Source organism: Papilio polytes, unplaced genomic scaffold, assembly GCF_000836215.1.
Source record: "Papilio polytes unplaced genomic scaffold, Ppol_1.0 DF822067.1, whole genome shotgun sequence".
NCBI classification, from domain to species: domain Eukaryota; kingdom Metazoa; phylum Arthropoda; class Insecta; order Lepidoptera; family Papilionidae; genus Papilio; species Papilio polytes.
The window spans coordinates 7,813,094-7,834,209 of NW_013527137.1; the positions used below are offsets into that span (position 1 = coordinate 7,813,094).

General features: G+C 36.8%; 1 protein-coding gene across 1 annotated transcript in view; it reads right to left on the bottom strand.

The window, feature by feature from the left end:
* Positions 1–328: 328 nt before the first annotated feature.
* Positions 329–21,116, bottom strand: part of LOC106107265 (multidrug resistance protein homolog 49-like) — a 30,517-nt gene continuing 9,729 nt past the window's right edge. Inside the window, exons 2-27 of the mRNA XM_013288046.1 lie at positions 11,579–11,772; positions 10,962–11,106; positions 10,541–10,641; positions 10,235–10,406; positions 9,672–9,796; positions 9,176–9,371; positions 8,543–8,767; positions 7,941–8,127; positions 7,728–7,870; positions 7,196–7,345; positions 6,906–6,964; positions 6,493–6,627; positions 6,269–6,390; positions 5,912–5,988; positions 5,349–5,534; positions 5,022–5,204; positions 4,551–4,641; positions 4,350–4,462; positions 4,134–4,263; positions 3,600–3,795; positions 2,944–3,106; positions 2,317–2,511; positions 1,716–1,925; positions 1,256–1,402; positions 866–974; positions 329–553 (exon numbers count right to left, since the gene is read on the bottom strand). Coding sequence (XP_013143500.1) covers positions 450–553; positions 866–974; positions 1,256–1,402; positions 1,716–1,925; positions 2,317–2,511; positions 2,944–3,106; positions 3,600–3,795; positions 4,134–4,263; positions 4,350–4,462; positions 4,551–4,641; positions 5,022–5,204; positions 5,349–5,534; positions 5,912–5,988; positions 6,269–6,390; positions 6,493–6,627; positions 6,906–6,964; positions 7,196–7,345; positions 7,728–7,870; positions 7,941–8,127; positions 8,543–8,767; positions 9,176–9,371; positions 9,672–9,796; positions 10,235–10,406; positions 10,541–10,641; positions 10,962–11,106; positions 11,579–11,772 — 3,858 coding nt within the window. The 3' untranslated portion in view covers positions 329–449. The remainder of the gene's footprint in view (positions 554–865; positions 975–1,255; positions 1,403–1,715; positions 1,926–2,316; positions 2,512–2,943; positions 3,107–3,599; positions 3,796–4,133; positions 4,264–4,349; positions 4,463–4,550; positions 4,642–5,021; positions 5,205–5,348; positions 5,535–5,911; positions 5,989–6,268; positions 6,391–6,492; positions 6,628–6,905; positions 6,965–7,195; positions 7,346–7,727; positions 7,871–7,940; positions 8,128–8,542; positions 8,768–9,175; positions 9,372–9,671; positions 9,797–10,234; positions 10,407–10,540; positions 10,642–10,961; positions 11,107–11,578; positions 11,773–21,116) is intronic.

Sequence of the window (21,116 nt, forward strand, 5' to 3'; positions counted from 1 at the left end):
TGAAGATTTTTCAGCAATATTCAATTTAGATTCGAATTTTAAAATTTCATGTATTATTAAAATCAAATTATCCAATAATCGATAAATTTTCATTTTTAATTGGTCACATCACTAAAACATCATATTGACATGTGACAGCTGTCAAACCAATCTCAAGCGCAATACTTGCCAGTGCTAAAAGCCCGTTTTCACTACAAAGTAGAACGTTAAAAGAATGAAAGCTTTAACTATATATAATACAAATGATTAAAAATTAACATAAAGGCACTTTTTATCACATATTTATACATTTTTAAATAAAATTACTGCCGCACTATTAGTTTTTTTAAACCCTTAATGTAACTTTACTGACATTCTCTAATTGATATCAAGTTCTTCTCTTCTGTCACTTGATATCAGTTAAGAAGAGAAGACAGGTTAGGCAAGACCATATACTATGAGGATGTGAGTCAGGCAGGCTGTGCCTCCGCTGGGGCCTGCTGCTGCAGCAGCTCCCAGTAGCGGCCGCGCTTACGGACCAATTCCTCATGTGAACCGGATTCTGCTACTACACCTGGAATAATTTATTATAATTATGGTTACTGTGTCAATTAGATTTAATTGTAATTTATTAGAAATTAGGAGATAAATGACATCTTTCCCTCGCTTTGACTAAACAAACGCACATCTGTTGTGCGATTGTCGTTTGTTTCGCAGCCAATTCAACTGTTTAGTTGCACAACTGAAAAACGACTAATGTAAAAGCCACATAAGCTCAGGAATCAAAGCGAGACTAAACAGTTGTGCACAGTTTAGTCAAAAGAGCGTACTTAATGTTTACTTTCTATAGAGTGGATAATTAATTGGTGTTTTTTTAATCGTGTACCTTTGTCTATGAGACAGATAGTGTGTGCATGTCGTACTGTGGCCAGTCTGTGTGCGATGATGATGGTTGTGCGACCGCGAGATGCCGCTTCCAGTGCCGCTTGGACCGCCTGAGGACATGCAATAATAGATTGACTTAAAGTTATGTATTTTAAATTCAATGTAGTAAAAATAGACGGTGATATGTCATTACAAAGGTAAGTAAAGGAACCAAGGATTAAACATAATACAGACTTTAAAACATTTAAAATAAAACAATAGACGTGCAATACAATGCATATAAAAAAAACAAATAGAAGACCCGAATACTGCCACGAAGTTTATTAGACCGAGACTAGGTTCTATAGTGCCTCTAATTAAATAGAATTTATTAAAAATGTGTATAATTTACCTTCTCACTAGCCGCATCTAGTGCAGACGTAGCCTCATCTAGTAATAGCACTCGCGGTCGTCGCAGCAACGCGCGTGCGATCGCCACACGCTGTTTCTGTCCGCCTGACAGCGCCGCACTGCCCGCTTCCAACACTGTGTCGTAACCCTGATAGAAACAAAAAATTACGCTTAAATTAGAACAATTCAACACAACATCGAATTTCAAGGTAGCTAAGGGTAAATAATAGCAAAATAGTTTAAAATGACCCATGTCACTAAAAATAAGGCCTGGTTTACATTATGCTAGTACAGTAGGACAGTGCATAAACAAATTTGACTCATAGGTGTCAGCCTTGTTATTTGCCGTCGTTGATTTTGAGCACTAAAATCCAACATCAAGAATCAAGCATTATTACTCCAGTGTATTATTTTATTATACAAGTTATACATAGTTTAGTGGACTTTAATAATCGACATACCAGTGGGAGGCTGGCAATGAAGTCGTGTACATTCGCCTGTTTGGCGGCGTCGATGACCTCATCTAGAGGTACTTCTCTAGCGGCGTCACCGTACGCGATGTTATCTCGTACGCTGCGCTCGAACAGCGCCGGCTCCTGCTGCACGAGGCCGAGCTGCGCGCGCAACTGACGTAAGGTGAGGTCACGTTTGACGTCACGACCGTCCACTGTCTGAAAAAAACATAATTATATTGCTGGTTGATTTAAATGAAAAATAATCCTACTCGAAGGACCAACAATGCAATTTACGTAAAGGCGTATATAATCGAGTAACTGTTAGCCCCCGTAAAATTAAAAAAATATAGACTGTGTTACCCACTAGTTACGTAGGTTTTTAATGGTGAAATAATTTTTAAAATCGGCCCAGTTTTGAGTAATTTCAATACATATAGAAATACAAATCTTTCCTCTTGATAATATTAGAAAAGATTTAATTTGTATTGCTATCACATGCGAATAAAAGATGTATAAGTAAATAACAGAATTTCTGTTAAACATTGTCAGCTGAGTTACAAAGATTTTACTGTAACTTGCGCTCTTATTACACTCGTAGTATACTAACCACACTGCCGCTGTCAGGGTCATAGCTCCTCATGAGCAGCTGCAGCAGCGTGGACTTGCCGCAGCCGCTGGGCCCCACCAGCGCCAGCGTGCGGCCCGCCACCAGCGACACGCTCAGCCCGCGCAGCACCTCCACTTGCGGCCGCGTCGGGTAACGGAACTTTATGTCAGAGAAGTTTATCTCACCTGTTGCCGACTGAAAATAAAATAAATAAATAAATAAAACACCATATATTGACCACGAACAAAATAAAAAAAAAGAAATTTACAAAATATGTTAATTAAAAAATACAAATCAGTTCTTGGGCTAAAGAAGGCTGAACTGATACTCTTTTTCACTGAAGGCTGCGCTGGTTTCAGAAAAGTAACGTTCAATTTTAGTAAAGTCAAAAGTGAAGCTCGCAAAAAAAATGTTACCAACACACTAAAATCAAAATCTCACGTATTTTTCTCTAAACTAGTTCCGTAGATTTTTTTTAAATTGTTCATCACAATGGACACTATCGATATCGATATTGATTAAGCGTTTGTGGAATGGATATGATGATGTATGGAAGCAGCACATACTGTGCCGACCCTCCGTAGGGATAAGGGCAAGTTGATGATGATAAGTTTCTTGATTGCTTACCCAATCAGGGTCATCAACAGCAGTAGGTTCAGTAACAACTTGCGGTGTCCGCTGTAGTGCGCTGACGACGCGGGCCGCCGCACGCCGCGCTGCTGCGAAGTTAGGTGCAAACGACAGCGCCTCCGCTAACATCCATGCTCCGTATATCAATGCCTCGGATACCCTATGTAAAAATAATTAACATTTGGTTACAGTTTACAGGCGAAAGGTAATATTGAGAAAAATTAAAAAAAATACAAAAGTATGTATGTGTTTCCCGACTATCTACAACTATGCCAAATTTTATCGAGATCCATTCAGCAGTTTAGGCTTTAAACTCTAACATCCATCTATCTAAAGTTTCGCATTTATTTGAGTAGGATATGAGTTTAAGAGCGCACAATTTTGAATAAATCGCAAAACCGTTTAATCTCGCTTTGATTCTTATGAACTTATATGGCGGTGCGCTTCTCGATGTTTAGTTGTGCTACTAAAAGTTTGAATTAACTGGGAAACATTCGACAGTCGCACAAGATATTAGTCAAAGTGCACATGCTCTTACAAGGATAAAGGAAGGAAATCAAATTTTTTGTCTTATAAGACTATCTCTACTAGTAAGTTAATTTTTCTAACTCATTCTATGGTGAAATTTAAAACTTTTTATGTAATATACTTACAGTATAGCATATTCATAAGGTAGATCCTCTCTAGCAATAAGATATCCGCCGTACGCGAGAGAAACTGCATATCCGAGTGTAGGCGCGCATAAACACAGGCCGTATACAGGGCCGCGCACCCAGCGGGCGCCGCGCGCGTGCGTCTCCGACTCACGCAACGCTTCAGCGTATCTGTCCAGTATTGCCAGCTCCACGCCTACAACCATAGACAAATGTCAATATAGACTGACAGCTGTCAGTGACGTAACTAGGGATGTACCTGTTACTTTAATCGGTAAAATACCTGATATACCTTAAGCGATAAAAAAATACCGTTTTCGGATTGTAGTTAAATTTGAACAAATAAGAATTCATGAAACCACTTGATTCGAAAAAATAACCGTTTCGGAGTAATTTTTTAAACACATATAAGAATTAGTCAAAGCACTTAAACAAGAAAATGGATTTAATTTTTTAGGTATCAAAATACGATTTACAATCGTCTGTTTTAGATGGTTTTGAAAGGATGGGGTGTCTATAAATTATTTTATTTACCAAGACTCTGTACTGTGCGCACATTGAGTACAGCTTCTGTCGCTAGACGGGCGGCGCGCTGTAAGGACTTTAATTCCCTTTCCTCGGCGCGTTTCGTTACAGTCCCTTCTAGCCAGATACCACCAATCACCTAAACATAACAAGCAAAATTACACCGTGGACAAACTAAAAGATGTTTGAATTCTCCGTAATGTTTAATAAACAAGATATACTTACACATGGTACACTTAGTAGACTGACAAGCGTCATTTTCCATGAATAAGCCATAGCCAGACCCACACCTAGCACCATTGTAGATGTCCCTTGTAACATTGTGCCTAACCGAGTACCTAGAAATAATGCATTGGATTAACAACTCTATTTCATATAGAATAAGGCACAAAATAGTTTCTTGAGCAGAGTTCGTTGTGTACTAACCAGTAGCGCCTTGCACAGCTGCGCAGTCGGAGGCGAGACGCGCGCACAGAGACCCAACTGAGTTGGTCGGCACGTCGAACCAACCTTGCTCCTAAAATAGTTCATACATAAGTAATTTTGACTTAATCGTGACCAACATATCTTGATCCTTCAAACTGTTCAATTTAAAAGAGTTTTGTGTATCCAAACATCCTAAGAGTACATCTTTGACTAAACTATCGCACAACTGTAGTGCGATTGTCGATTGTTTTGCAGCCAATTCAACTGTTTAGTTGCACAACTAATAATCGAGTAGTGTACCTCCATATAAGCTTATAGGAATCAAAGCGAGAACAAACAGCTGTGCAATAGTTTAGCCAAAGGAAGGCTTTTATTCTGCCTTCGACGAACCTAATGGTGTCTTAGGGTGTCCATAAAAGTAAAGATATGATGTTACACGCCTTTTCTTTTTCTTTTCCGCCTATAACATACCTGTACGAGGAAGTTTCTGAATGTCATGACCCGCAGCCTGTCAGTGAGGCGAGCGCCGGCGCGACCGAGCAGCCAGGCCTGCAGGAAGGTGACGAGGCCGCTGAGCGCCGCCACGCCCGCGAACATGCCTGCATACATGTGCGACTTCTCGAGAATCTCTTCAGGATTTGATAAAGAGAACATCTGGAATTAGATGATATGGTTAGTTTTGATTTAATTAGTGTAAATAAAATAATAAGTGAATTTTATATGTGGAAGGTCTAGAAAAAACAACAATCTGGAATTCGATGATATTTCATTGATGTAATTCACTTTTATTGTACTTACTCCGTATAACTTAGAGAATAAGTACGCGAAGACTGGCATGGTGGCGCCAATAGCGAGAGAGGCCAGTCCTCCGCCCAGCAGAAGCGGCCACTCCGCGCTGTTCAGCTGCAGTAGCTGCCAGTTGGACACCGCAGGCTCCTTTTCCTGCTCACTCTCATCTTCCAATTCATCTTCTGTTTCTGGTTCCTATACCAAGAATTTACAAGTTAAGAAACCGGTTTTTTTGTGTTGCTTCACATCACTATTATTTGACAGCTAATATAATTAATGACAGTTGTCTATCTCTATAAACTTCTAATTTACTCGTCAAAATGGCGGAAATCGAATAGGAAATATCTCGTATAGTCAGTAGTCTCAAAGTATCTCGTTTAGTATTAGACTAGTTTATAATGGTTAGGAGTACGGTTTTCCAATCATGTGGTCGAGGGTTCGAATCCCGCCATTTGACTATTGTAGTAAACCATATACTACAAGCCTAGTACTAAATTGAAATGGTAAAAGAAATATTAGTAAATTAACAAACATCTATAAATATTAAAAAAAAAGAAAAGTGATATACTCACAGGCGCCATGTCAAGTGCGGGTGGCGGTGTGGTCAGTCGTAAGCTGCTTCGCATGAATCCTTCGCGAACCATCGATCCTGTATCAAAAGTAATCTAATTACAGACTTCTATTATAAAATCAGGATTTTTACTCGTATTAATATCATAAATGCGAATGCTTAGATGGATGGATGTTTGTTAGAGTTTGTAGCCTAAACAGTTGGACGGATCTTGATGAAATTTAGCAAAGATTTAGAACACAATCTAAGCACACATAGACTACTTTGTTTTTTTCTAATTCCATGCGAAAGGAGTTGCGGGCGTAGCTAGTAATTTATATTGATAAGAGTATGACTGAAGAATGATGTAAAAACTAACCTTTTCTGCTCTTAGTAGAACAGATGCTGCTATTCCTCCGCACCGGATGTGGTTTGCGTGCAACCACTACGTCATCATCTTCGCCTTCCGCTGTTGATTCTGCTAGAGCTTTCTCGATGCTCCTATATAAGACATAATCATTATTAATTAAAGAAACACGTGAATTTTAAGTATAAATAAAAGAAATCGATATTTTGATATTAGCGCCATCTATCGATGCGGACCTGTGCGTGAGATCGTCGTTAACCAGCCGCCAGTAGGCACCGCGTTTAGCCAGTAGCTCCTCGTGTGTGCCCTGCTCTAGTACTGCGCCCTGCTCCACGTACACGATACGAGATGCGTTCACTATTGTCGACAGCCTGTACAAATAATTGTAATTAAATAATTGAATCTTACTAATATTATAAATGCGAAAGTTTAGATGGATGGATGGATGTTTGTTAAAGTTTGTAGCCTAAACGGCTGAACGGATTTCGATAAAATTTGGCATAGATGTAGAGAATAGTCTAGAAGAACACATAGGCTACTTGTATTTGTTTTTTTTTTAATCCCGCGCGGACGGCGTCGCGAGCAAAAGCAAGTCAAGAATAAATCAAAATGTTTAAAGGTTTTACTTCTAATATTTTTATAGACTTACCTATGGGATACTACTAATGTTGTTCTACCCACACTTGCAGCGTCAAGAGCGGCTTGCACCTAAAATATATAAAATTTTAAGTTTCGCTTTTAAGATAGAATAAGTTAAATAAGCAAAATAAAATCGCACTGTAAAGTCTTATAATTGCAAAAAATCGAATTCCTACTCTCATAGTACTTGTAATTTCAAAGTTAAAAATGCGTTGATTAGTTTTAGATAGTTTTTCACAACTCCTTGCCCTAAGAGAAGGTAATTTGCCTTTTCGGTGTAAGAAGTTAAATATATTTTACCTGTCTTTCAGCAGCAGGATCGAGTGCTGAAGTTGGTTCATCTAGCAACAGTATGGCGGGGCGGCGCAACAACGCTCGCGCGATGGCCACACGCTGCTTCTGTCCGCCGGAGAGCTGCGCCCCGCGCTCGCCTAACACTGTGTCGTAACCCTAAAATGGTATTGTACTATAGAAGCCCAGGATTGTACTTTGGAGGCCCAATTTTAGTCCCTTTCTCGTCCCACCCTTTTCTTATAAAGAATTGGATGGGAAAATGGATTTGACGGTGGAGGTGACGCATATGAAGGAGAAATATCCCCTTATTTGCGTCTTCTCCTCCGTGGATTTAGGGTAAGCAACGCATCTGCAATTGAGAATGTCTATGGGCAGCGGTCGCTTCGCCATTTTAGCGGATCTAGGTGGGAGCTTGCTGGTTTGCTACCTTATTATATAAAAAAATAGAGGTTACCGGAAATGGGAGATTGGTTCTACGGAGCGGAACTAAATCTTAATAGATTATTAAAATAATTTTAATAAAAATAAATATACATACGTTAACAAGCTTGGTAATAAAGCTATGCGCGTGCGCAGTTTTAGCAGCAGCGATGAGGTCGGCTTCAGAGACGTTCTCCATGCCGAGTGTGATGTTGTCGCGGATGGTGCCGCTGAAGAGTACCGGCTCCTGGCCCACCACGCCTGCAGGTAAACGATGCATTAATAACTAATAATCGAAGCTATAAAAAAATAAAAATAAAAAAGAACATACCAATACTACGTCTGTAGTTATGAAGATGTAGGTCATTAAGGGCGTGGCCATCTACAGTGACGCGGCCGCTGTCGGGCTCGTACGCGCGCTGCAGCAGCTGCAGTAATGTGGACTTGCCGCAGCCAGACCCACCTACCAGCGCCACTGTCTCACCCGCTTTTATACGTAGACTTAGACCACGTAGTACCTGATTATTTAAAAAGTTATTACAGTCATTTTAATGTATAGGAGGTACTAAAAATATTCAAAGAAGTGACAGTTTTACTAGGCTAGGGTCGTCTTACTGAAAATTCAATTACATATTTCTGATATTGTTTAAAACAAAAATAATACAAATCATAACTATCGACTGAATATCTTATCATCATACTAATATTATAAATGCGAAAGTTTAGATGGATGTTTGTTAGTGTTTGTAGCGTAAACGGCTGAACGGATTTCGATGAAATTTGGTTTAGTTGTAGAGGATAGCCTAGAAGAACACATAGGCTACAAACATTCGTTTTTTTTAATTCCACGCGGGCCGAGCTAAAAGCTAATAAGTAAATGTAGTAAAAAAACAGCTATTAAAAAAAAATAAAACTTATTTTTTTTCAACATACTTTGACATCAGGCCTTGAAGGATAGTTGAAGTATAGATTATCAAAGATAATATCTCCTTTAAAGCTGTCAGGTTTAGAGCCGGAATCCCGCAGCGCGTCCACTTTGGACCGTCTTTCCAGTAGCTTGAACAGCGATTTAGCAGCTCCCCTCGCTGCTGAGAACATCTCTAGATGTGGCTGACACATCGCGATGTTCTGCGCCGCCATGAACGTGCAGAATAACACCTAAAGACAGATATATCTTGTACACAGTCTTTTTGTAATTCTCCCAAACCAAAAAACGCGCTAAATTGCTTATCGTGTTAGTTTATTCCATTTCACTGAACTGTATAAAAGGATAGGTGTAAAAATTAGAGTTATTGCTTCGTTCTAATTTAAATCTACCTATTGATGTTAACAGTAGTTAATTAACTCTTATTTGTTCGAATTCTCATTATCGCCTCTAACCGCGCCCGTCAGTGTCAAGATGGCGACAATACAATAGCCACAAAATCCAATGTTTTATAGATGTCAGTGTTCTAGGTATACCATTTGCAAAAAATCGATTAGTACTTTTTATGACTACAATTTTTGACATTAAAATTAGAAACCTCAGAGATTACTAAGGTATGTATGTAATTCTGATTTACTTACAGTAACCATAACACCAGGATGGTATTCCCTTTCTGGCGGCGGTAATGGCATGTCCCTAGCGACGAGCGCAGCGCCGTATGCAAACACAACCGCGTTTAGACTGTAGGTGAGCAGCCAACCAACACCCGCGCCCGCTCCCGCCCATGCCACACGCCTGCGAGACGCGACTGACGCTTCTTGTAATGCTTCTGTATATCTGTGGAACATTGATGTACTGTTTAACTGTCATATTTACTAATCTAAGTACTACCTACATACATATCAACAGATACGATTATCATCACTAACTCATTATACGTCCCAACTGAGGGGCTTGGAACCTACCCTAAGTAAGGGCGAATATGCCATAGTCAATCGCGTTGGCCCAAGTCAAGTGCTAAAACCCCTGAGCCAATAGATAACACGAATTAAACAATAATTCAACACCTTTTTCTACAGTAACAAATCTAGTTTGACACGTTTGTGATGTGATTAGTTGTTGGTTGTTTCAGTATACCTTTCGACTTCCAGATTTTCACCAGCGTATGCTCTGACGGTGCGCACCGCAGCCAGCGCCTGCTCCACCAGCCGGCCAGCAGCGCCGTACCTCGACACCTCCTCGCCAGACCAGCGTGTTTGGTTCTGAAGTACAAGTGTTTACTATGTATTAGCTTGACAAAACCGCTTTATAACTAGGCACATATCTACAATGTACAAAAAATTAAGTATTTTTCTATTCCTTCAGCGCCTACGGTACCAGGTGTAGCACATCCTGTATGTTAGCTTTCGCCAGCAGGTCCGTCCGCGTGGAATTAAAAAACAAACATAGTGAGTAGCCTATGTGTTCTTCCCGGCTATCCTCTACGTCTACCAAATTTCATCGAAATCCGTTCAGACGTTTAGGCTACAAACTAACAAACATCCATACATCCATCCATCTAAACTTTCGCATTTGTAATATTAGTATGATATAAATTTCTTATTCTCCTATAAACGATATATGTACCAGGTGTTTTAGGCCTGGTTTCGCATTTAACGTCTTAAGCAGTACAACTTTTCACCTTAGATTAATATATGTACCTTAGCAACAATAGCAGCAAAGATAATAGCAATAGGGACGAGCGCCAGTGCAGCTAATGTCAATTGCCAGCCGTACGCCAGCGCCAGCGCACAGGACAGTGCCACAGTGCCCCCGAGGTACGATATCATCGCGACTTGCTCGCCCACGCCTTGCCTTAGCTTCTCCGTCTCTCTGTAATAATAGCCTTATGTTGTACAACTATCAAAACAATATAGCACATTTCAGATGTGATTTGGCACTTCAGAAATAAGAGTTTTCTTTTCACCGACGTGCCAACTCAAAATAGGGTACAATAAAAGTCATACTCGGTAAGTGACGCAGCGAAGTTCATTGTAGTGTTGGTGTCGAAGAAAGCTATCTCCTGACTCAGCACCGACCGCAGCAGTTTCCAGCGTAGTCGTGCTATCTGTAAGTTTACGAAATGTTTTAGAATCACACCCCTTTAGCCGGCTCTTTCTGTTTGATCATTGATTCGTCAATACAAAGTGATTCTCATAATACATGTAATTTAATTAGACTATCGCACTGTTGGGAGATTGTCGATTGTTTCGCAACCAATTCAACTGTTTAGTTGCACGACTAATAATCGAGTAGTGTGTGGACCTCCATCCAATAAGCTCATAGGAAACAAAGCGAGAATAAACAATGGTGCGTTAGTGTAAGGTGTGCGCGCGCTTAGAGGGTTTCTCTAAATTGTTTGTAAACATTATCGACAAGTTGTATTACCATTCTTGCAGCAGCGAAGTTGCAGAGTGTAACAGCGACTGCAGCAGCCACTAGTTGTGCCACCATGATGGCAACACTGGCCCATGCGAACGCTATCGAATCCTCTACCAATGCGTCCATGTGTGACGGACGATCTCCGTTAGGCCTGTTGAACAAGATAATAAAATAGCAACATATTTTTAAAACGATTGTTAACACGTTTAAGAGATTTTCTTTTTTATTCCTACAGTTCCTGCGGTACCAGGTGTAGCAAACCCTGTATTTATATTTATATATTCATTTCCTATTAGAACTGTAAGTGAGACACGTACCGGGTGTTTTAGAACTGGAGCTGGTTTTAAATTTGCACCGGATTCTTAAATTGGGAATTAAACGTTGGAAGGGTGTCTTCAAATCTAAGAATGTAAAAATGTGTAAACGCTAGCAAGCGCAAAACACAAGAAAAGTGAAATTAAACCTTATTAGAATCGAAAAGCATAATTTTATTTGCGATAAAAATTGCTCTGATCTACGGACCAGTCTGTCTGAACCCTTACCACTACACTAAATAATTATCAAATCATAAGGAACACATTTTTTGTGTATGTTGGTATTATTAGTTAATTAAAAAAACTTACAATGGCCGTCCACCGCCGAATAAATACATAAGGTAAGATATAGATGCTGACTCCTCAGCCCTGTGCCGCTGCACGAAGAGTGCTGTGATCTCTCCATACGCCAGCACGGCTAGTACCAGTCCTCCAGCGCACAGCCAACCCAGGATCGCCCCACAGAGGGTCGCGCACCGCTCGCCCCATGTCGCGTATCGCCACTGTAAATATAAACATACATTAATGTCTGTCCTCGGTAATAGATGGCGCTGTCAAAAGGTTAAGCCCCTTTTTTACGGTAATTTGAGACAATTGTAATGTTGCCTACATACTCACAGTTTTAAAACTGCCAGAATTTAGTATTTGTAGTGGGTTTTACATAAAAAAAAATCAAGCAAACATTCTTCTCATCGGTGAAATAATTTATAGTTTATATTTTTTGTAAGTTAATATAACGCTGTATATTACTTATTCGCAGTTTCTAACGTAAACACTTTATAAAAATTCCCAACACATAAACAATAATCGTAAATATTTTTTCCATAAGATTGTACACTAATTGTGTTGCGGAAACTTATGTTTCTCAGTATTAGACATTAGTGCGAAGTACCGGTGGCCGGGGCAAGGATTCGCGGAAGTCTCGTCGGTCATTCCCACGCATTGCTGACTCAGCGACAGGTTTTATACATAATATTAAGCATATTTACATAATAGTTACCAGAGTTTTTTCCTCTATACTTTCGGAAAACTATCGAGATATATGGACAAGGAAGGAAACTCGCGGGGTTTTTCTTATTTACGTCTATTATTTTCACTGATATGCATATTGGATTTAAAATAATGGAATAATCAATATTGTGCAATAGAATATATTAGTAAATTATTAAATGGATGTATGTAAAAACATTGCCAAAGGGTCGGTTTCCACTGCAGAAACAATCGTTACATACTATTAGTGCAAGATTTCACTAGCGCGTTGTGTGTGTCTTATCAAAGAAAATTAGTAATAACTATCTTCAGCCCGCGAGTCCGTCCGCGTGGAATTAAAAAAAACAAAAGCGAGTTACTTAGTTTAGTTTACTAAGATAATATAATTTTGTACAAGTATTTCCGCAGTGGAAATCCATTTTTATACAGTTTTCTTGTTTACATAGGACATTCAACTATACATCTGTTTTGTTACAACTTCACACGTAAACATTTACTATGACTCATTTTAGTCAGTTGTTTGTTGGCACAGAGCTCTTCTACACAAAACTCACACTGTAGTCTCGAACTCACACCTAGAGAATTAGGCAGAAGTTTTATTTAGTACGGGTAGAGTTTGTGCGACCGTCCAGGGCTTTGGACGCTACAGGTTTGCGAATCGCCGTAGAGTTCTCGCCCTGGGCGGTAGAGCTAAAACAATTGCGTGCGTGTCGGCATGCCTCTCGTCTCTACCACCATCTTTCGTTCGTCAGTTTAGAGATCTTAATATCGTACTTCCGTTCGTCTTTCTGGGTGTTATTAAAATATTTCTAACTAGCTTTCGCCTGCGACTCTGTCCGCGCGGAATAAAAAGAAACAAAAGCAAGTAGCCTATGTGTTCTTCCAGACTTTCCTCTCTATCTATGCAAAATATCATCTAGATCTCTTCACCCGTTTAGGCTACAAACTCTAACAAACATCCATCCATCCATCTAAACTTTCGCATTATAATATTAGTAAGATTATACGATTTTCTGCGGGAATCCCATAAAGATTGACGTTCACTTTTTTATTGTAAGAATTCTGTCATTTTTTCCTCTTAGTTCTTCATTCATGATTTCTTAATTCATAAAGTTGACACATTCGGTTGGAATAGTGAACATAATATTTCAACATATATCTTGTATGTAATGAAATGTTGTATTTTCTCTTCCTAGTGAATTATGATACAGATTTTTTTGTAAGTACAAAAATTATCGAAAAATATTCTTGTTATTGAATACAGCTTCTGGACGTTTTAAAACTGAATGTTGAATTGTGTACAATGTTGCTTATAAATTCGTTGTCCGTGCGATGTTTTTGTTAAAGAGGTCAAATAGCAATGCCGATAGTGGTAATAACGTAGACTATATTAGGGCTGACACTTTCAGACGACGCTAAGCATTCAAGTTTGCATAACATATTCGTATTCAAGTCAGATTGGATGTAGTAAAGATATAACTAGATTATTTTTACATTGGTTAAGATTTTTTTACCTATCGCTAAGGAGTCAAAGGTTTAAGTCATTGTTCTTTTCTACATTAATTGACAACCCTACAGTAGCTTGTTGGAACAATAAAATGATAATTATTTGCTTGAGGACGTCGTCGACTAATTAAAAAGAGCCATTTTAATTATAATTCCTAGAAGCAGAGGCGTTTCGTTCATTACCTTTGTTTTAAGTATATTAAAACAATAAGTTACGATTGGTTGACTATTGTTTCATTTGGTCATTTTATTCCCTTGCCTCGTCCCTGGAATTAATAACCGTAAAACAAATAAAACATCATTAACTCTATTTGTCTCTCTTCTTATAGGAACCCAAAATGTAAATCTCAGCATTTTTATTACCGATCCGCCCCGTCTACGCAAGGGTCCAATACTGTTACCGAAAATGTTTTTACTTACATAACATAAAAAGCCTTTAAAATTATCAGTATTTCTACTCTACATATATAGAAACCTTCCTCTTGAATAACTATGTCTTAAAAAAAATGTATCTAAAGCTTTTACGTAGTTTGCAATACAGATTATACATACATAGGGACGGACAGCGGGAAGTAACTTTGTTTTATTCTATGTAGTGATTAGATTTTTTTTATATCAAATTATTAATCAATGAAGTCGTGGATAAGATGTTTTTATGACCTAATTAATTTATATAATAGATGGTGTACTCGTAGTTATTTTTAGTCAATGCTATTAAGACACACTAAGATGTTATTGTCTAAATTTAATATTTTCTTAGTTGTTATTTAATTAGTATGTCTGAAGAGAATCAGAACAGTTATTATTATCTTAATTTTCATTGTTAACAAATCTTAATTGTGGCTAACATAACACAGCTGTAGTTTTTTTTTTCGTCCGAAAGTTATGAATAATAAAAGAAATTCGTGTGTATACTTTCCATTTTATTATTATTGTGTTAAACATGTGTGAACTCTGTATGTGAATTCTACAATAAATTATAATAAAATTTAATTTTTGTAGTTAAACATTTGAGACTATGAAAGTGAAGAAAAAAATTATCAATAAATAATTCTAAACTCAGTAAAGTAACGATGTTGTAAATAGGACTCTTCGAAATTATTAAAACCATTCCCAAAAGTAACTGTCACCCGCTACTGTGTCCTAACGGAATAAAAAAATATAGTTTAGCAGCCTATGATCTTTCAGACTGTGCTCTACACTTATGGAAAAATCCCTTTTAACAAACATCCATATATCCAACCATGTAACTCTACTTTCGCTTTGATAATATTATGTTATCAAACGTATAAAAAGTGTAGTGTAACATTAAATTTCAGAACTTTCGGGGGCAGGAAGAAGGCAGAGGGGGTAAAGACTTGTACTACTAGCTGTAGGGGATAGAGGAAAAAAGGGAACGGGTTTGGTAGAGGGTAAAAGGAATGTGTGTAAGGTAAGGGAACCTGTTATTTCTTGCAAATTTATGAGCGCAAGTCGCTTGGTGATTTCCTTTGAGTTCTGTCTCGAATACATCATTAACTTTTTATGTTTTGTGAACTTGTTTTATTTCATCTTGACCAGATTTAAGTGTAGGCAATTTGATGGATAATTTCGTTGTCCCCATTACATGAAACTTGTTTAATAAAAATTACAGTTTTTTCGCTTACGTGTTATTTATAACACGATGAAATATAACATAATTCTATTGTAATTAATATTTTTCTAAAATCTGATTCACAAAAGGCGGAGATTACGGTATTTTTAACATTATCACATTATTTTAATAAAACGCTAGTTCTGGTAATTTTTTAATCTATGATACAGATAAGTCATTCATTCATTACCTGTCAGTTTGACAGTAACATTTGACAAGTAAACAGGAAGCAAAAAAGTGCAGTGAATGAAGTCTTTCCTTTTCCAGCTTGATCTTTGAGCACAAAGGTTTTTATTGTTAACAATACCTTCTCCGATATGAACTTTTATATTATTTAATGCTTATTATGAATTTTATTACGGTAATTGAAGTTTTTATGCGTAAACGTGGAAAATTGTACAATACCACGTTGTTAGTCATTCACTTTGTGTAAAATTTCAGTTTCCTTTAGTAAATTTTTGACACACAAATTGTTTTTATGTTATTTGATTCAGAGCGGAATAGTCCATTGTGTTTAATTAAATTTTGAGGTTAAAAATGTGGAGTAAAAAAGTTTAAATAACCGATATGTTTCTTTTCTCGTTAAAAATATCAGCTCGTAGCTTTGTAATTGTAAAAAATGCTCTAATTTATATGTCGGAGTTGGGTCTTTCTCCCGACATCATTGCTACCGAGTCTTGGTTTCGTGGGCGTTATTTGGGTGAAGTGCGAGCATTAAAACACTAGAGACACGGATTAACACAATATAATTCGGAATCTACACTTATCACATAGCAAATCAACAAGCAAGACCGAGCAGTGAGTTCAAAGCACCAATCTTTAGACATTACCAACGAACAAACGATCCAACTCGATCCGTTTCTATTTCAAAAAAGGTCCCATAAACACTATCGAACTGCCTTATAAAGATGGCGCCTAGACCTCACTCAAGCCAAGTGCTCTGCTCTGATTGGTCTTTACTTAATTTGAGATTACAATGTTATTTAGTCCAAGAAAAACGTAACTAGTAAAGTAAAATCGAATTAAAAGTTATTAGGAGCTTTTACAATTTCAGTAAACATTAAATATTGCACACAATTCGTAAACAGTAATTCATTAGACAATGGCTACTTAACAACTTCCTATTTTGACTATAATCACAAATTTGTTATCAAAAAAATATGCTTTAGGCATTATAACAAAATAGAAGTTCGTAATTAAATTAACTTAAGATTTACAAAAGGTGTTTACATGATAAAGAGAACGTTAAGCGTTATAATACAATCAACAAGCAACTCCTTCAACGACTTCCTCCGACATATATATATTCCAAATATTTCATTTACATAATCAAATACAACATAACAAATTTATTTTGACTTGTCTTTTATAATTTAAAGTTACAGTTCGATAACAACCGATTATAAAATTTACAAACATAACTACTGTGTTTTATTTGAGTAAAAACCCGCTATTAGTTTATCTGTGCCTTGACAGCGACCCGGTGACCATTTTGATTGGTAACTTCTGTCTGCCGGAATTCCCCAATCAACGGAGTAAATGTTTTCCCTATAAGGGCGATGCGCTGAATATATCTATAACCGTGAACTTGAGGGCACGGATATAAGACAATGTTTTCAAAGACAAATATACAAATAGACAGGACACTACACTACACTCGTACGAGTACGGTTTTATTAGTATTGTTTCCTAACGATTTTGTTTGTTGATTAAAATGTTATTTGTAATGCCCACTCTATAATACCTATTAAGTATATTTGTATTTATTTAGAGTGAACTAAATGAATCCGGTATGCGATTTAGTACTACGTAAATAAAACGTTCAAACTGATAAATTAAGTGTCTTAAGAAGAAAAAAAAAACACTCTAGTGTCCTAACACCCTGTCAAAAAGTTCAAACATCATAGAAACGTGTTGGATCATTAGATTCGTCTTTGTTATACAATCAGCCAAAAGTGTCGATGACATAGTATTGCGAGAAAGGATCAAAGAAGCATTATTGAAAGAGGCGCGAATCATATTTTTTTGCACGCTTATCAAAATATTACAATTTCATAAAGACCGTGACCTAACATTTCTTGTACGTCAACACATTGACGTTACATGACGTTTGCTGCAAGTTATTGGCATCGTATGGGGAACGGGTTTTGTGTCAATGGCCTTATCATACAGACCCAACGGGACAATAACTGTAGTAATTGACGATATATAAAATAATAATAATCTTTATTGTAAAACAATGTACAATTTCCTTTTATTTGAGGAATTATAAGCTACTTTCTGTAGTCCCGTCTATATCTGTTTCAACATTTGGCTGATTGCAAGGAACAAGAAGACTTACCGACATATTTAACCTTTTTTTTGCTATACATAACGTAAATAAATCTTGTGCATTGATATTAATATATGCATATCTTAAGTTTTCCTTAACGACTTATCTTCTGACACGTAAATAATTGCTTTTTTTAAATATCATTGATAATAAGCGTTTTAAAAGTGGTCATTGTAATTTTTAACCAAAACCGGACATCAGACAAAGTAAATGTAAAAGTAAACGGTTTTTATTTCGTGTACGTGTCCTAAATTAATCGCAAGTCATTTGTCAAAGAATATTCAGACAAGTGGAGTGACCGAAGTTTGTTTTATGCCTTTCTCCATCTGAAAAAAGACGTTTTAATTTTACTTCCTAATTGATTCGTTTAATTTGTATAACGTTAAGATTAAATAACATGCAATGATGTCATAGAGTAAGCAAAAAGTTTTTTTTTAATTTATTATAACGCATACAAACATTGACTTGAGTCATAGATTAAATAGATGTATAGATATCCCATTAGGCATAGTATATGTCAGAAGTAGTAGCACGTGCTATTGGGTCGATCCCATCGTAACCTTTGTCTTAAACCACATATAAGTTGACAACACGTTTTCCTTAACGTACCTTCAACCGGTTATAACACCTCACTTGAATGAAATAACGCTGTTATAACTGGTTTTCCGAAAAAAATGTAATATAATATTTACAGAGATACAAAGACCCAACGCCTTTCATTTCTTTTATTTACTTGCTCAAAATTTTGTCTGGGTAGTTTTTTTTTATTTTTTATTTAATTTTTATGTCTATGATTGGGCGCTTATTAATATGAATCGACTCGCAATCGAACTCGAATCGCCCACCTTAATATGAATCGCCTTCTAAACATTTTCAATAGTAGACCTTAATTAGCGTACTCTTGGACGACAACAGCGCAGGGGGGCTGTAAAATGCTACCCATTCTAGACCGGGCCTAAATCATCGTCTCACCCGTGAAACTAATAATTACTTAATTTAAAACTTTAATCTATCGTTTAATACGGACTATTAATACGGACGACAACTTTTATGCCTTTTGAGAACATATGTGTTACACTAAATTATTTCCATTGCACGTCCTGAGAGCAAATGTGCACGGTTTATTCTACAGTGCAACGCACGTGCTTGGAATATAATGTAGAATGAAGTCTGAATAATAAATAAATCGTTTATTCTACACATTTGAAATGAAATTTAATATTTCTATAAGTACTATTAGTAACTAATGCAAAACGCTAGAGGGAATACTGGCAATATTGATCCATACAATAAACTGGGCCACACATGTCTGGTTAAGTGTTCAACAAGGTGGGCTTCAGTACGTAAGTGTATGGGTGTTTCATACATACTAGCACTATGTATGGATTTGTCTAATGCCCACTGTTTGTGTGCTATAGAGTATATGAAATTTCTATATTATTGTGAAGGGAATAAAATTTGGAGCAAAAATATTTTAGACCCTAGATTTTCATAGAAAAAATTTGAACACCGGAAAGGTTTCAAGCCATAATGCGACTGAAGAGGTTTAAACAAAGTACAGTGTGTAAAAATGTTAAGCTAATATTTTTAATGCTCGTGACACCGTTTGCACGAAATCTATACTTATTATAATAAAGCGTAAACACACACTTCTTTGTTGCTTAAGATGTTAACAATTACAGCATATTTTTGATTATTCCTTTTTTAATAAAAAGCCCTACACTTACGTCACGCTTTAGGCTATATATTTTAACGGCATTAAACTTAGGGGGTAAATATTTTGGATAAAAACCCTAATGTGAGAAAGAGACCATAAGTTGCTGCCAACATCAAGGAAGTAAGATTGTCATCATGTCATGTCATTTTAGTATTTTGATTTTGAGAATTTGACAATTGAAAACAAAAAAACAAAGTCTTTATAATTTCATGCGGATGAAACCGCACGGGAATAGCTAGTTTAAAAATAAAATTTAATTAGTAACCTATATGTATGACTATGTTCTACATCTAAGCCAAACGTTATTATACTTTCATCCAGACTCTCGCATTCATAATATTAGTAAGACAGACGTTTTACCTCTCAAAAGTACACCATGCGTCTCGTTTTACCATTTGAGTTATTTAAATATTTACCTATATGTCAGATTCTTTGTACACTGACGTTTATAGTCTGTGGAATATTGCAAGCCGCATGTTTGCAAGGAGGAAAATGGACATTTGAAATCAATAACAATCTTGTAATTGTATATCCGTAACTACGTCTAAGTGATGGATGAACGAACAAAACATATTACTTTTTATAGTATAAATATTGTGCATAATTATGACTAATATTATACCCTTAACTTCATCTATTGTGTAGGCCACTGATCTGTATAAATGGATAGGCAATTTCTTCATTTCGATTTAAATCCTTATGAAGAATCCTTATGACTAAAATTGCGAAAACTAAATACGCACAAAAACCATCCATCTCTTTCTAAGTCTAGTATGTACCTCCACAGTTATAATTCAAGTTCTTATTACAAGTGATTCATACATACCATGCCCTTTTATTTCTTATCTAGCTTTCGCCCGCGACTCCGAAATAAAATAAAAACAAAAGTAAGTAGCATATGTGTTCTTCCAGTCTGACCTATATAACTATGCCAAATTTCATCGAGATCAGGTCAGCTGTTCAGGCTACAAACTATAACGAACATCCATCTAAACTTTCGCATTTATTATATTAGTTAGATTAGATTTCTTCTTTCTCTACCACTATATGGCGTTGTAAATGTCCTTAACAGTTTAAACGGTATTTTTAAGGTTAGAATCATAACGTTTTTAACGGTAATAAATTCTGAACTCATTGCGTGTTATTCTTCCTTTTATGTCAGAACTAATTAAAAGACTCCTTATCGTTTAATAAAATGTTATATCATTTCGTCCTTCAAGACTAATTGATTTGATGATGGCAACAATTTGTGAGATTACATGTTCTCGTTTTATTAAAGACGCACACTTTTGACTAAACTATTGCACTGTAGTGCGATTGTCGATTGTTTCGCAGCCAATTCAACTGTTTAGTTGCACAACTAATAATCGAGTAACCTCCATATAACCTTATAGAACATGGTTGAACAATAATCTAGGCAAATAGTTATAATGAATGAATGAAGGGTACATCGGTAGAGGCAGACCTAGAAAGAGATGGATGGATTGTGTAAAAGGTGACATGATCAAAAAGGGAGTGATGACTGAGATGACGTATGATAGAGTTATGTTGAGGACAAAAACCTGTTGCGCCGACCCTACGGGAGTAGGATAAGGGGATGATGATGAATTAATATGATTTAGACCAATTTATTGTGGTTTAAGAACTGAGTAACAATCGGTTATTTCCC